Below are 16,444 nucleotides of genomic sequence, written 5' to 3'. Positions count from 1 at the left end.
GATTTTCCTTTAAATATGTTATAGAACCATAGACCCACAAAATGGTTTGGGTTGGAAGGGACCTCAAAGCCCATCCAGTCCCACCTCCTGCCATGGGCAGGGACACCTCCCACTGGATCAGCGGCTCCAAGCCCCATCCAACCTGGCCTGGAACATCTCCAGGTTTGGGGCAGTCACCACTGCTCTGGGCAACCTGGGCCAGGGCCTCCCCAGCCTCACAGGAGAACATTTCTGCCTAAGATCTCATCTCAATCTCCCCTCTTGCAGCTGAAAACCATTCCCCTCATCCTATCCCTGCCCTCCCTGATCAAGAGCAACTCCACAGCCCTCCTGGAGCCCCTTTCAGCACTGGAGGCTGCTCTAAGGTCTCCCCGGACCTTTCTCTTCTCTAGGCTGAATAATTCTATGACATGATCTGTACTGTTAGAGTGTTGGCATGACTCGCAGCCTTTTGCAGCTGCATGTGTGCTCCCAGGCAGCTGCACGCTTGCTTTCACCCAAAATCAGTGAGGTTTCATTGGTGCAGCTTCTCATGAATGTTTATGATGGTCTTGAGCACATGTTAACGAAGATGCATAGGATCAGGCATAGCCATTCGAGCTTAGCAAGCGTGGGTTTAGATACAAAGCCCCGTGCAGGTGCAGTGTACTTTGCGCTCTGGTTGTAAAGTAGTTGAGAAGGGAAGAAAAGTGCTGAGCAGGGCAGTGGTAGGGCAGCAGGCTTGTTTTCCACGACTAAGGGAGAGAGGTGCATGACCCTAAAAGGACCAAGAGGCAGATAGATAGAAGCTGGGCTTGGCGAGGTGAAACTGTTGTGTTGATACCCCATGGAAATAAGTAACGTCACTTAGCTGACCTTTGCCTTCTGTCGTGGGTATCCTGGTGTTTGCAGCAGGCTGAGAGTTCCTGTACTTTGCTGTAATTTGAGCGTGCCCATGCCCTGAGTCATCTGGACTGGGAGCACAGCACCAACTCCCATCCATCACGTGCTCTCTGGAGCACCTTGCAATAACAGTTTAAACCTGCAAAACCTGAAGGTGGAACTCGTGACTGCTGCAGTTCCGTAGGGTGCAGAGCAGCTCCCTCAAGCCCATGGTAACATCATGCATGACTTTGCCTCTCATTAATTCCTGGGCTCGCTTACTCCTCTGGGCAGGCACGGTGTTCCTAGAGCCAGAGAGGAAAGAGACTTTAAAGCTTTAATGCAGGCTCTGGCATTCCATCCCTGTGATTTATGCATTTCATTTTGATTTGAGTACATTCTTTCTTATGAGCTTTTGCTTGGGATTTACGCCAGGGGAAAATCCGGGATGTTTGTTTGGGTCTAGCAGAGCTTCGGTTGCATAGGAATTGCTTTTCTGAAGTGCCGGCTCAGGCACTTTTTAGCGCTTCTTCTCACTCCTCCTGCAAAGCCTGGCTTCACACAATGAAGGTTATTTTATGCATGCTCTTCTCACCAGTTTTGCGTGCCTCTTCTGTTGCTGTACTGGACCTTATAGCCTTGTTATCAAAGCACAGCACTTTGAAGGAGGTAAGAATTAGGAGTCCATCCCCATTACCTTCTCATTTTTTCTTTTTCTCCAAGCATCGTATTTTAAAAAAATTGATAGAAACAACTAACATGAGCCTGGAAAAGCCTGCAATATTAACCCTCTGCCTGCTTTGTAACGATCTCTCTATTTATCTGTTCTAAGGTATTGTTCTTGTTGCCATCAATCCATATGAACAGCTGCCAATCTATGAACAAGATGTCATCTATGCGTACAGTGGCCAAAACATGGGGGATATGGACCCTCACATCTTTGCAGTGGCAGAGGAAGCCTACAAGCAGATGGCCAGGTGAGTGGGCGCTCAGACAGCGGGGTCGGATTGAAGTGTCTGGTCCAAAGCAGGCAAATACCCAAATAAATATTGCAAATGTGCAATTGAAGTGAAGTTGTGGAAAAGATTTTCCAGATTATCATCTCTGCTGAGATTATGGGGTTTTCTGTCGTATGGTATCTACTCAGTGTGATCTTCACCCATGGGTGCTGTAGCTCTTTCTCTCTTCTGTAAGAAGCAAAACTGAATTCCTGTGTCAGCCTTCCTTGTGTGATGCAGAACTGCTTCACGCTGAAATCTCTTTGAGGTCAGGTATTTCTAATTAATTCTACTTGCTGACTTGACCCCGTTTTTAGTTGGCAAGACTGCCGGGCAGGCTGAACTGATGAGGATCTCTGCGGTCCTCAGCATCTCATGTGCTCAGCGCAACCATGATTCAAATGGGGATCCTTCTCCTGTTGCTGCTTGGATGAGTTTCCTGGAAGAAATTCAAACCCTTCTGCAAATGCCATGCTTAATAGCTTGGAGAAAACCACATTTCAGATAATTTGGTGAGATAATCAGGCTAAACCCAGAATCTAATGTTAGTTGTCTTTATGGAGTATGTCTTTATGTGATTGTGAGTTAGGTGGTGACTGGTAGATATTTGGAGGTATTTATGGGTCCTTCAAATCAGTGTTGAGAACAGATAAATGTAGTGTGAGTTTTACTTTTGTTTATTTCTGTGTTTCTTGTGTTGCTGAGGACAGACACAAGATAGATTTAAATTAGATATTCGGAAGAAATGTGTTGCTGTGAGAGTGGGGAGGCCCTGGCCCAGGTTGCCCAGAGCAGTGGTGGCTGCCCCATCCCTGGAGGGGTTCCAGGCCAGGTTGGATGGGGCTTGGAGCCCCTGATCCAGTGGGAGGTGTCCCTGCCCATGGCAGAAGGGTGGAACTGGATGGGCTTTGAGGTCCCTTCCAACCCAAACCTTTCCATGATTCTATGATTCTAAGATTTTGTTCTTAGCAGATAAGCCATGATCTAAATGAGAATTTGAGAAAGCTGAAAGTTGCACTGGGAATCATTTTATTGGTCATCTTGACTCACAGTGTGTTTAAATTTTCTTGTGGATTAGCTCTAGTTTTTATATAGCCCTGGCTTTTAGTGGCAGGAGTAAGCACTGAACTTTTTTCCACGTGTTTCGACCTGTTTTCTGCTGTGTCTTGGCTTTAAGTTGGGATGTGTTTCTAATGGAGGATGAGCCGCAGTTCAAATCCAAAATGCAGCTGGAGAAGCATTGCTGTGGGCAGGGATCAGATGGGTTGTGCCCAGACGGGCTCCAGCCTGCAGTACAGATCTCCTGCACATGTTTGTGCTTTGAGCAAAGCTGGAAGAATTCAGAAATTTGGGGAGCTATCTATGGAAAGAGGAAGGCTTAGGACTCTGAAATCCAGGCTGAGCAGTAATCCGCATGATTCTTTGTAGAAGATATCACAGTCTGCTGTCCCATGTGGACAGGACCCATGCATTTTCTTGGGCACACACCTGAAATAGAAAGCAACTGCTTGCTTTTCAGCTTAAGTCTGTGATAAGGAAGACTTGATGTTCTCCCGCACCCCTGCCTATTCTGCAGGCAGCGGGCTAGCCGACAGCTCCAGCCGGAGGTGCTCGACTCTGCTGTCCTCCTTACCATAGTAAATCTACTTTTGAGAGCCACCTATAATTGATAACTGCTGTCTGTGGTTAGGACAGCCCTGTTTGAAAGGGAACATGGAAATAACAACCTTCAAAGCTCTTAAACAAGGCACTTGCTGTTGCTGTTCAGTGCTGCTCTGGTTGTTTCTGTCTTGGGCTGATATTACGGTAATTGCAGGCTTGGGTACTGTAGCACACTATATATTAAATCTGAACGCTTCTTGGTGGATATTGTGTTCTCTGCAGTTTGATCCGGGCTTTTTCCCTCCACAGTGCTTCACGGAGAGTGGTGTAACTGCTTGAACAGGGTGCGATGATGGTGTGATATATGGGTGATCGATGTAGTGCCTTCTTTTTCGCTCTTTTAAACTGAATTACTGACTCTGTGAGATGCCTTCTATCTGCTGCTCTGCTTTAGGCGGTTGGGGTGCAGGTGAGCATGGGTGGACACAGGTGCTCGGGCAGCTCAGGCACCAGGACTGAGCTCTGTGAGTGTGTTAAACCTAAAGCGGTGCAAAATCATCACTTATTCTGCAGTGTCTTAGCTTTTAAAAAACTGCGTTATGTCTGGTGCATCCTGTAGACTACGGATAAAACTCAAACTTGCGATCTCAGAAGGTCAGATTTGATCTGTGACTGAGAACAGGAAACCAGTCTCTGTCTGTTCTGGACAGGCTGAGAGAGTTGGGGTTGTACAGTCTGGAGAAGAGAAGGCTGTGGGGAGATCTTAGAGCAGCTTCCAGTGCTGAAAGGGCTCCAGGAAAGCTGGGGAGGGACTTTTTACAAAGTCTTTTTTACCCTGGAATGTCGGGGTGAGGGGGAATGGGTTTAAATTGGAAAGGGGAAGATTAGGTTAGACATTAGGAAGAAATTCTTCATGCTGAGGGTGGGGAGGCCCTGGCCCAGGTTGTCCAGAGCAGTGGTGGCTGCCCCATCCCTGGAGGGGTTCCAGGCCAGGTTGGATGGGGCTTGGAGCCCCTGATCCAGTGGGAGGTGGAACTGGATGGGCTTTAAGGTCCCTTCCAACACAAACCATTCCATGATTCTGTGATAATCAGGAACCATGATGTCACCTTGAATAGCTCTTTTTCCAGCGCAGAAGATGCGGTAGTATATATGTAAAAAGATATAATAAATATACGAATGTATGATATATAATATATATACTATAAAATGTATAAAATGCACAATGTACGAATGCAATAAATATATGTATATGTATATGTATATGTATATGTATATGTATATGTATATGTATATGTATAAATTAGCTATATTAGTGGCCCAGAGCACACTGGGAAGACACAATTGAGGTAACTGCGTGGAATTGAGTGGGTGGCAAGGAAAAAGGGCAAAAAAATCTAAGATTGTCTGTGAACTGAGAAAAATTGGAGGCAATTTGATTTTTAATTCTTTAGGCTTCTAGTATACCATTGCCATGTAAAGACAGGGTTCTGGGGCAGAACTTGAAAGACATTTGCTCCTATGCCAGTGTTAGTGAAGTTGTCCTGTGCCTTTTTGCCTGTATCAAGTCCATGAGATGGAACTGGAGGCACCTCATGTGGCTGCAAAGATCTGTTGGATCCAGACTGGCATCAGGAAATGCCAATTTAAAAGGAAGAAAAAGAGGGGAGAAAAGCTGTGGGTGAGCAGAAGAAGGGGCTGCAGAGGTTTTATAACAACATCTGATCCATTTTCAGGGACAAAATGATTCACAAAGCATTGGAACACCTGCTGTGATCTGGGCATGTGTTAAAACTCCTCTTTAAGTTAAAACTTTTCCTGGAGAGGATGGTTTGCAGAGAGTTGCTTTGCAGCACTTGCGTGTAAAAGAGCTGAAGAAAAGGGCAAGTGATTAAAATTCATATGTGACAGCCTCTAATTTTTCCAGTGACCAGCTCTTTAGAAACTCCCTGCATACCCAGTGTGAGACTGAGCACACTCAGTTCATTGAAGCAATATTGTTTTGGGCAAAATACACAGCACAGAGTTAATTTGCTCCAAGTACTGCTACGGGAGGTGGTGGGAGCAAGTGTTGGGGTGGTGGAAGAATGGACTGTTTAGTGTTTACTAATGGCTGTGGCTGTGTGGTTCAAAGCGATATGTGCTTTGGGACATGTGTTATCTACTGGGCAATGCAACCACCTCCTCCTCTGGTCTTGCTCTCCACCACCCCTCTGATGCTACCAGACGAGATGTGTTGGATGTTGGTGCCTTCTGCACCTTTGGGTGCTGCAGAAGCCATTTTGCACTCCTGAAAGCACAGTAAAAGCTTTGGGGAAGCATCCAGAATTGCCTGGAGAGGCAGCGCAGCTGCCAATGCCCGAGCTGATTGCTTCTTGCTTTTCTTAGAGGAACAAAAGGTCCCTTGTGCGCTCAAATCCCGGTGGTAACTCTAATTTCTCTGTGTGTCATCACACTGGGCAGAAGCCTTGAGCTTAGCGAAAATTCCCCTTGAAACTTTATTTCTGCTGCAGTCAGCTTGACCAGCAGCTTTCCACACGTGAGCAGGGATTGTTCCTCTCTCCTCACCCTGACCCATGTTCCTCTTGATGAACATGTCAAATCAGTCATGGCCAGCTCCATGGAGGTGACTGAAGTTCGCACAGTGACAGTGCAAGACCAGTTTCCCATTCTCAGCCTTTGAGGGCTTTACTGAAAGTTTAGGTGTTCCCTTTCATGTCTGCAGTCCTGTGGTGAGGTGGGTGTTGGTCTCTTCTTCCAAGTGACAAGGGGTGGGACGAGAGGAAATGGCCTCAAGTTATGCCAGGGGAGGTTTAGTTTGGATATGAGGAAAAATATGAGGAAAAAAGAGTGGTGAAGCACCGGAAGAAGCTGCCTAGGGCAGTGGTGGAGTCACCATGCCTGGTGGTGCTCAAAAACCATGTCACCACTGCACTTTGGGACGGGGTTTATTAGGCACGGTGGGGTTGGGCTGGGTGATCTTCAAGGTCTTTTCCAACCTTAACAATTCTCTGGTTCTGTGTATCTGCAGCACAGCTCTCATGTGTGTCTTGGTTGATACCGAATAACCGCTGGTGCCTGTGATTCAAACCAAGGTCAGCGTCACTGTGAGATCTCTAAACTACAGATTGTATGGAAATAACCTGTGTCTTGGCAGAGATGCAGGTGCCGGCTGGGCTGCATGTGGCCACCGCTGCTCTGTTTTCTGCTGTGGGGTGCAAGGCTGAAGCTGGAAAAGAGCAGGAAGCGCGGCACGGGTGGAGGCAGGGAGGGCAGCATGCTTGTGGGGGATGTGTTTTGATAGTGCTTCAAATCTCAAGCTTTACAAGAGGATTTAAAACCATACAATGAGAACGCGGGTAGGAGTTAAGAGAGGGATTAACCCCCGACAGAGATGCAAGAGGAATCCGACTGACACAGCAAATAAGGCTGGATGCTGTGTTATATTAAAGGCAGAGAAGGGATCCTGGTGAATGAGGTGGGGTCAGGGGGACTGATCTGTGCTGGTGCTCTGCAGGGCTTTGAAGCCGGTACCATCTCAAAAACTAAAGCTCTGGTTGAAAAGAAAGAGAAGAAATAAACCCTCACTATCCTTGAATTTGGGAAAGGGAGAGACCGGGGCGAACAACTTCTGTTTAGAGTTAACGGTGGGATGGGGAGGAGATTTGGAAGAGCTGTCCCATAAACAGGCTGGTGCTGGTGTTAGACTTAAGGGTTTTGAAAAGCAGCTGGAAGCAACTTCTCCAGAGGTGATTTAAAGAAAACAATGAGAAAGACTCGAGGTAATGTTCCCGAAGGACTGAAAAAGAGATCCTCTCTGTTCCGGTCTTACTTGCCCTGCTCTGGAAGGAGGCAGAGATGCTGCGAAGATAAATGGCCGACTAAACGATCCTGTTCTTTTTCTTTGGGTAGAATTTGGAATGAGAATGATGCAGCCTTAATCATAAATGAGACATCCCTTATAGAAAAATCATAAATACTCATAACGGTAGAGCACTGCCACGGGAGAGCTTAAGGTACAGAAAGGTCAGTACCTGACTAAGAGTAATGATTATGTGTCTGAAATATCACCGGCTTGGAAGGAGTCATAATAGGCTTTGTCAGACATGTAATTACTGCTGCGATGCTGGAGAACTGTTCGAGCTCTGAGATGTGAAAGCTTTAACATCAAATATCATCAGACATTCAAAACGTTTATGAGCATTGTAATTACGTCAGAGCACAAAGACTTGTGATTGCCCTTGCCCACCTCCCGGTAACTGCTTGCCATCCCACATCCTCGCTGACATTTGGGGCACTTTGGGATGGAGAACCCAGAGGGTGTGCCCAGAAGTCAACGGTCCCATTGATTTCTGAAAATTACTTTCCTGGGTTTTCAAGATATGCATCAACTGTACTCAATTAGATCGTCGTGTTGGTGTTTTATAACCATCGGTGGCTGATGGTGGTTGAGGTGATGAAGTTTGTAGGAAGTTTCTTTCTGAAACTGCTACGGTGTAGAAGGACAACTGATTTGTTCTCCTGGTGCCTGCAGAGCCGGACTGCTGGGCTAGCATCATACAAGCTTGTGGAGAAGAAAGCCAGCATGATCCTTGCCCCGTACGTGATGGTTATTGTGAGGACAAGGTACAAGACTTCTCCATCTGCAGTGCTCCACAGGGGCCAGATGCTCATGAGTGGCTTGCATTGGAGCCAGGGATGCTCCCTGGTGCGATCCCAGAGCAGAAAGAGCATCAGGGTGCCAGAGAGCTGATAAAATTGGCTGGGTGCGAGTTTTGCTCTTGTTAGAAACAGTGCACAAAAGAATTGCTGACCTCGTTTTAGTGTGGCTAAGAAGCTGTGTTCTTCTCCTACAAGGTATGCAAAGCATAAATCCTGGGAGAAGGTCATCCTTCCTGCCTGCCCTCGGGAATTGACGGAAGGACTGGAGACAGCTCAGCATTTTGCAGAAACTTTGAGTATGCAGGATTTTCCTTGCTTTTGAAGGGACATTTCCAGCTGGCTGCACAAATCAGTCCAGGGAGAAAATACCTTAATGAGCTGGGACCAGTGGAACTCCCACAGCTCCTACAGGAGTAACTGGTTTGCTGGAGCATCACATAAAAGCGCTCTGACCTCTGCAAAGATATCTTAATTGCACCATGGTATTTGATCTCAGTGTTAGAAACATCAGACTGATATGGGTGTTAAATTGTGTTGTACAGAGGGAAGGTAACACTTTCTGCTGCGGGTGACCGCCACAGAAGATAAGGTTAATTTACACATTACCTGTGCTTTGAGCATCAAGCTGCGCGCTCATCCGATCCCATTCAGCCCAAACTGCTACTTTTAGGCTTTTCCCAAGCAATTGAGAGAAAGATTCAACCTTATTTTCTCTCTGGCTTCTTGCTAAAACCCAGGTGTGTATGAGCAAATTGGCTCCAAAGCTGCACAAGGTGCTCCCCCAAGGGGTCTAATGCTTCTTCTTGAGTAGGACTCTGGATGAGCTGTGCATGATCTAACATCCTCAGGGATCACCTGCAACAGCTGAGTTGTGTTACACCAGGGTTTGGCATCCGTGAAATGGGATATTGCTGTTTTTCTTTCTCTAGTTCGTTGCTTTAGGGTACAACGTTATCTTTATGGTTGCGATGGTACAGGATAGTGAAGGGCTACATCAGCTCTGGGGCGCCTCTGGCCAAAGTGTACCTTGGAGCTGTTATGTGGCCCGTGTGGGTGTAAGTTGTTGGTGATAAAATTCATTATTCTTGTGGTGCTGGGCTGGCCATTGGACTTGATGATCTTACAGGTCTTTTCGAGCTTTATTGGTTCTGTGATTAGTATAAGCCACCATATAAAATGAATTATCTACTTGAGGGAAAAAAAAAAAGAAGGGTATGGGTTATAGGGTAATCCAAGCTATTTATGAAGGATGCAGTGGAAAAAAGGCCCAGATTAATATATAGCACTTGAAACCATCCTTATATTGCTGATGACTACAGTAGTGCAGCGTAAAAATGCGTGTGCAGCAGATGTTTGAGGGTGGAAACAGAGAGTACGTCCTTGAACACTCTTGTTAGGTTGGATGCTAAATAGTGCCTTCTTGGGCTTCTCTGAGAGAAAAGTCTGACTATCCCAAGGTTGTGTTGCCATATTTGCGTTGACCAATGATGCTATGCATAGTATTCTAAAAACTCAAAGCCGATGAATAAAACAATCTGCCACTGCTCTGCTCTAAATTCCAGTTATCCTGCAGTAGTGGGAAGGATTCCTGGCTTCAGAGCCAGCTGTTCTCAGCGTTACAACGCTGCAATGCTCTGAGTTTTACCCTCATGCTGTGCAACTCCCATTTGTTCATTTGAAGGCAGGATTAGACCATCTCAGTTTATCGCTCTTGTTAGCACTTGGGGGGAGGGGGATGCAATCCAATGGTAATTTAATTATTGCATTTTAATATATTGCTGACAACGCAGTGTAAGTGTTATGCTTATTTTCAGCCTGCACAGCACTGTCAATACGTAGAATCATAGAATCATTAAGGTTGGAAAAGACCTCTGAGATCATCAGATCCAACTGTAATGGAGCCTGTTGTGCTTCAGGCCTTGTGGGTGTTCTTGTTGTGGACAGACTGAGCTCAAACTACAGTACTTAAAGCATTTTTAATCTTCACATTGCTTTATGAACACTAATCCTCCGAGAAGCCTGAAAGAAGTAGGTTAAATATGATTTCCACGATGGAAATATAGAGAGACTCATTGACTCGTTCCATGACATGTAGAATTAGTGTCGGATCCAGGATTGGAGCTGGAGTGACTGCTGATAATGATTCACAGGGTCTGGCTTTGCCCTTGGTTGCTTCAGATGATTTTCACCCTCAGAGGAGCCGCGGTTTTAGTGCAACGAGTTTTGCTCTCACTGCTGAGGTCAAGGGGAAGCTGTGCAGTGGTTTGCTCAGGCTGCCGGTGCCAGAGATGGTTTTCTGAAGAGATGACTGTGAAAACAAGCCCTGTAAGTTCTAGTCCCTTCTCATGGCTTTGGATTATTTCTTTAAAAAAAACACAAAAAACTGACTTTGGAAAAATTCTGACTGTGATTTAGGTCTGGAAATCAGATTTATTGTCACACGCTCCTGCTTTCAGCGTTAGTGAAGGCTGAGGATCTTGGATGTGGATGTGGATGTGTGCACTGAGACATCCTCTGTCTCTTCTTGACAGACAGAGGGGTGGTGGGAAATGGTGGTGGGACTCATCACCGTCTTTGGGTTCAACCCCTTTGGGCTCAATCACCATGGCTTGACAACTCCCTTTACTGCAGTAAGGAGTTTCCAGGGACATTCAGCCGTGTCTTAACCAGGTAAATTGATGAGAAATCATATAGTAAAATGACTGATGACATTGCCAGGCTGGGAACTGCCTATGGAAACACTGAGCAGTGCCTCAGCTCTGATTCCTCTGATGCAACCAAAATGTGGGCAGTTCTTTGTGTGGTTGGAGAGCTCTGTCCGGCTGTGCAGGCTTGAAGCTTAGACATTTTCAGACACGTTTCCCAGGCTGTTTGGAGGCATTTCTACTCCTCTCGCTTGAGACCCCACCTGGAGTCCTGTGTCCAGTTCTGCAATCCCCAACAGAAGGGGGAGATGGGACTGTTGGAATGGGTCCAGAGGAGTCCATGAAGATGATGTGAGGGCTGGAGCACCTCTGCTCTGCGGACAGGCTGAGACACTTGGAGTTGTTCCACCTGGAGAAGAGAAGGCTCCAGGGAGACATTAGAGCAGCTTCCAGTGCTGAAAGGGGCTCCAGGAAAGCTGGGGAGGGGCTTTTCACAAGGATCTGGAGTGACAGGACAAGGAGGAATGGCTTTAAACTGGAAGGGGGAAGATTTGGATCAGACATTAGGAAGAAATTCTTCACGCTGAGGGTGGGGAGGCCCTGGCCCAGGTTGCCCAGAGCAGTGGTGGCTGCCCCATCCCTGGAGGGGTTCAAGGCCAGGTTGGATGGGGCTTGGAGCCCCTGATCCAGTGGGAGGTGTCCCTGCCCATGGCAGCGGGTGGCACTGGGTGGGCTTTGATGTCCCTTCCAACCCAAAGCGCTCTATGATTCTATGACCTCTGAGGGTGGCATTATTCTCTGCATTGCTGCAGCTGAAGAACTGCATAAACCAGCAGAGAAATCCATTTCCTCCATGCAAATGCTGGTAATTAGCAACTAGTCCAAGTCAGCACTGGTGTCTGTTTCATGTGCCCTTTCTCTGCATAGAAAACTGGCTTCTCTTTTTGGCTCTGGCAGCACTGTTAGATGTTGTGTTAATTAAAAAAAAAAACTGTTGTTTTTCACATATTGTGATAACTCCATTCACTGCCATAATGCTTTTTCTGGGCTCACCCATCTCTCGCTGCTTTTAACACCCAGGGTGAGAGTCTCAATGGGTGGTGCTCATAACATGACAAATGTCTGTAAAAAAAAAAAGAGGTGTGTTGCTGAACTGCACAGCAGCTTGTGAACACGTATCACTGCATGGAGAGGGCACATTGAAGTAGCAAAGCGAAGCAAAACACTCAGAATGCACAGACAGACAGCTATCCATAGGCTGTTTCAGGTGCCACCAACACTTGCAGCCCTCAGCCTTGGAGATGCTCTCAGTCCTCACATTGACGAAATAATACTGGACTTCATTCTGGTTGGACTTCTCATAGAATCCCAGAGTCATTAAGGTTGGAAAAGACCTTGAAGACCGTAAAGCCCGACTGTCAGCCCAACCCCATGACGCCTACTGAACCATGTCCCAAAATGCCACGGCTACACAGTTTTTGAATGCCTCCAGGAATGGTGACTCCACCACTGCCCTGGGCAGCCTCTGCCAGTGCTTCACCACTCTTCCAATAAAGACATTTTTCTTCATATCCAATCTAAACCTCCCCTGGTGCAACTTGAGGCCGTTTCCTCCTGTCCTATCCCTTGTTAGTTGTGAGAATAGACCAACACCCACCTCACCACAACCTTCTTTCAGGGACGTGCAGAGAGTGATGAGATCTCCCCTCAGCCTTCTCTTCTCCAGACTAAACAACCCCAGGTCCCTCAGCTGCATCTCATTTTATCCAGGCTTTCTATCCATAACAATTTTTTTCTGTGCTGGTACTGCCAAAATTGACTGTATTTCAAACAGCCTTGTTCTATACTGCACCTGCACAACAGCTAAACATTCCACTATTTTTTATTCCATGCTGAATACAAGCAAGTCCTGCCTGGTTTTAACCATTTCTTCTCAATGAGCAGGCTGTTTGCTACCGGCAGCTCCCTGGGGTCCATCTATCTTTCCTTGCCGGCACCAGCAGTTGGTTAACTTGTACGCCAAAGAACCTAAATTCCCTGCAGCCTTTATTTCTGAAGGCTTTTATTCCTGTAGTTAGAAAAGAAATACCTAAACATGCATTTTCTAGCAAAAAAACAGCAAGAGAAGAGACACATTACTGCAGACACAGGAACTTGAGTGACTTTGCTCTTTTGCTTGGAACCCAACAGCTATCTTTTTATTTTATGTTATGTTATATTATTAATATAATACAACTCCAGAATTTTTCTTGCGCCATGGAGAACACTCATGTAGCAGCACGACAGCCATTAGGAGAAATTCTTGAGAAACTCTGGAAAAAACTGTGACCTGGCAGAGAGGCGACAATAGCAGTAAATAGCTTGTTGGCCACAGCTTCTATCACTCAGTGTCTTTTGGAGAATGATGGTACATTTGAAAAAGACAAGCGTGAGGGAGGAATAAACCATTCTGGATGCCACATAAAAGGCAGCTGGTGATGAGACCTGAACCTTCTGAAGACTATGGGTCTGGAGACCTCCTTGGATGGACTCTCCCATGGGTTGATCCCTGCCTCCTCCAGCCAGGCACACCCCAACGGCTGGTATGGAAAAGTGATGAAAGAGGTCAAAATTGGTAATGAGAGGTCTTAACTATGAATCTTAGCAACAGATTACAAAATATCATTATACTTTGTAGCAGTGCTGACAGGGTGCAAAGCAATGCATAATTCCTCTTTTTTTGAGCTTTGTTGGATTCGTTTACCTGAGGAGTCTTTCCCACACTGGTGTAGTTTTTATCTTCTGGTGTGAGGAAAAAAGAGGGAGGGAATTGTTTCCTGAGAGATGCTGCTTGGGCAGTACCTGTCATGCTGAGAAGGATAAGAAGCGATAACTTTTATGCGAGTGCAGCTCTGAGCTAAACCATCGTTGTATTGGCAGAGTGCCTTTTCCAGGTCTGGCACTTTCTGGCAGAATTCTTAGTTGTCAGCTCTTCCTTCTGCTTCTCGCTCACCTTCAGTCAAGTATAGTCCATTTATCTGTGCTTGCAGCCCACCTCTGTCCGCTGTGGCCAACATGGAGCTCCAACAGCTGGAGCTCAGCAGGTCCATGAAGATAATCAAAGCAGAGGTGATACTTCTCGCCTACTTTAACCATAGATCGTAGAATCAATTATAGAATCATGGAATAGTTTGAGTTTGAAGGGACCTTAAAGATCATCCAGTCTCAACACTCCTGCCATGGGCAGGGACACCTTAACTACACTGGTCCCAATACTGACCTCTGAGAAATGCCACTTGGTCTTCACTTGGACATGGAGCTGTTGACCACAGCTCTTTGAGTGTGGCTACCCAGCCAGTTCTTTATCCACTGGGTGGTCCATCGGTCAAATCCATGTCTCTCCACTTTAGAGACTGAAATGTCATGTAGGACAGTGTTGAATGATAAATCACTGCCATCACCTGTCTTGGTAACTGCTGCTATGGCTTATAAAATCATAGAATAGTTATAGGATATAACTATATATAAAATCATAGAATAGTTATAGGATATAAATATATATAGGATTGGAATGGACCTTAAAGATCATCTTGTTCCAACCCCCAAGCACTGGTTTTGATGCCTAGTCTTCCTTCCTCGCTTTGGTTTTTCTCCATAGGGTTCATGTGTCTGATGGCTTGTGCTACAAAAAAAAGCTGGATCCCTCACTCGTGGAAGCCTAAAGGTATGAGACTGGCATGCTGGCAGCCCCATGCCCGGATCCTGCCAGCTGGCTGCTTGTGGGAAAGTCACAGTGGCTTTGCCAAGACGTGCAGAGGCCACACAGCCATGACTTAGCAAGTCCTCCCTGAGATGTGCAGGCTGTCCCCACCCAGGATGAGTCACTGGAGCACTGGCTCTTTACGCTGGCTGCCTGCACAAGGTTGTGCTCGGTTCACGGCTGGTGTTTCTGCATTGGCTGTTTAATAGCTGGAGTGGTTGGAGGTGCCTCTTGCCTTGCTGCTGGTGGATGCCAGTGGAGGGCAGTGGAGCTGGCCAGGGATTGAATCAAGATGTATTTTATGAGTTGATCCCTGAAAAATATAAACACAGGTAGAAATTATCTTACCCATCCTCTCCTGCTGGAAGTGTCATAGAGTCTTAGAATTCTGCAATGGTTTGGGTGAGAAGGGACCTTAAAGTCTATTCAGTTCCAACACCCCGGCTGTGGACAGGGACACCTCCCACTGGATCAGGTTGCTCCAAGCTCCATCCAACCTTGCCTTGGACACCTCCAGGGATAGGGCAGCTACAGCTTCCCTGGGCAACCTCTGCCAGGGCATCCCCACCCTCACAGCAAAACATTTCTTCCTAAGATCTCATCTCAACCTGTCCTCTTGCAGCTTCAAACCATTCCCCCTCATCCTGTCCCTGCACAACCTGATCAAAAGCCCCTCCCCAGTTTTCCTGGAGCTCCTTTCCATGCTGGGAGCTGCTCTAAGGTCTTTTGAAGCCTTCTGTTCTCCAGGCTGAACAACCCCAACTCTCAGCCTGTGCTCAAATAGGAGGTGCTCCAGCCCTCGCATCATCTCTGTGGCCTCCTCTGGACCCACTCCAACAGATCCATGAGCTTTCTGTGCTGAGCACACCTGGATACGGGGCTCCAGGTGGGGTCTCAAAGGGTGGAGCAGAGGAGCAGAATCCCCTCCCTCACCCTGCTGGTCCCACTGCTTTGGATGCAGCCCAGGACATGGTTGGGCTTTCTGAGCTGCAACATTGCTGGCTGCTGTCAAACTTCTCATCCACCAGCATACTCAATCCTTCTCTTCAGGGCTGCTCCAAATCCATTCTCTTCCAAGCCTGTATTTGTGCTTGGGATTGCCCAGACACAGGTGTCAGGAAGTCATTATTTGCACCAAAATGTTACGTGTTTGACTTGACTGAGTTTTTTTTTTCCCAAACTAATTATCTGAGCTTAGAACAAATTAAGATGTTGGTGTCTGATGGTAAAGTAATGGTGCGATGTGGCAATATGTTTGTATTTTTGTTGCAAGTGTAGGAGTGGTATATGGCATCCATTTAGACCCTGTTCTCATCTCTTCCTGGAATAGACTTGAACAGAGTATCTGGAATTGAAATGTGTTTTTATTGCATTTCCTTATGTCAGGAGAATTGCAAGGCGTAAATCTATTGTTGCGCCCATGTATAGGATTTTGTGTACCTGCATCCAGCTATGACTCATGAAAATCAGACAGACTGTGGGAAGTTGAATAAGATCAAATTACATCTTATTTAAAAACACACTCCACTGCATACTTACAGCTTACCCCAATAGCTCTGGTATTTTGGGAGTTTATAGCAAGTCCTACAGTAAAAACTATCTCCTTCCCAAAGTCCGTGGGCACATTGCAAATGTGCTGGGTTTGCTGCATGCCAACGATGTTCTGGGGAGCAGATCCCTCTTTCTTTGCAGCTCAATTAAACTCATTAACTATTGGGGCATATCTTGTGGGTACGATGTTGTGTGTCCATGGTGGGAAGAGCTGGGTATTTTAATATAGCCACGATGACTGTGTAAGAAGGTTTGGGTTTTTGTTTTTTTTGTAGGAATGATTAATTTTACAAGTAGAAAAAGGCATTTGGATGATTTTTGTGCTCCGTGCAGGGCTCAGAAGCTACACGGAGTGATTCACCCTCTACTTCCCCATGTGGAGTCCC

The 16,444-nt window shown here is 46.4% G+C and overlaps 1 protein-coding gene across 4 annotated transcripts in view; it reads left to right on the top strand.

Annotated features, from left to right (window-relative positions):
* Positions 1-16,444, top strand: part of MYO5B (myosin VB) — a 173,969-nt gene that overhangs the window by 42,160 nt on the left and 115,365 nt on the right. For all 4 annotated transcript variants that reach the window (XM_054053668.1, XM_054053671.1, XM_054053669.1 and 1 more), the window contains exon 4: positions 1,694-1,838. In XM_054053668.1, the coding sequence (XP_053909643.1) occupies positions 1,694-1,838 (145 nt within the window). The remainder of the gene's footprint in view (positions 1-1,693; positions 1,839-16,444) is intronic.

The sequence above is a fragment of the Cuculus canorus genome, chromosome Z, assembly GCF_017976375.1.
Source record: "Cuculus canorus isolate bCucCan1 chromosome Z, bCucCan1.pri, whole genome shotgun sequence".
Classification (NCBI taxonomy): domain Eukaryota; kingdom Metazoa; phylum Chordata; class Aves; order Cuculiformes; family Cuculidae; genus Cuculus; species Cuculus canorus.
Note: the sequence above shows the minus strand (reverse complement) of the source record. Positions and strands in the feature narration are given on the sequence as shown.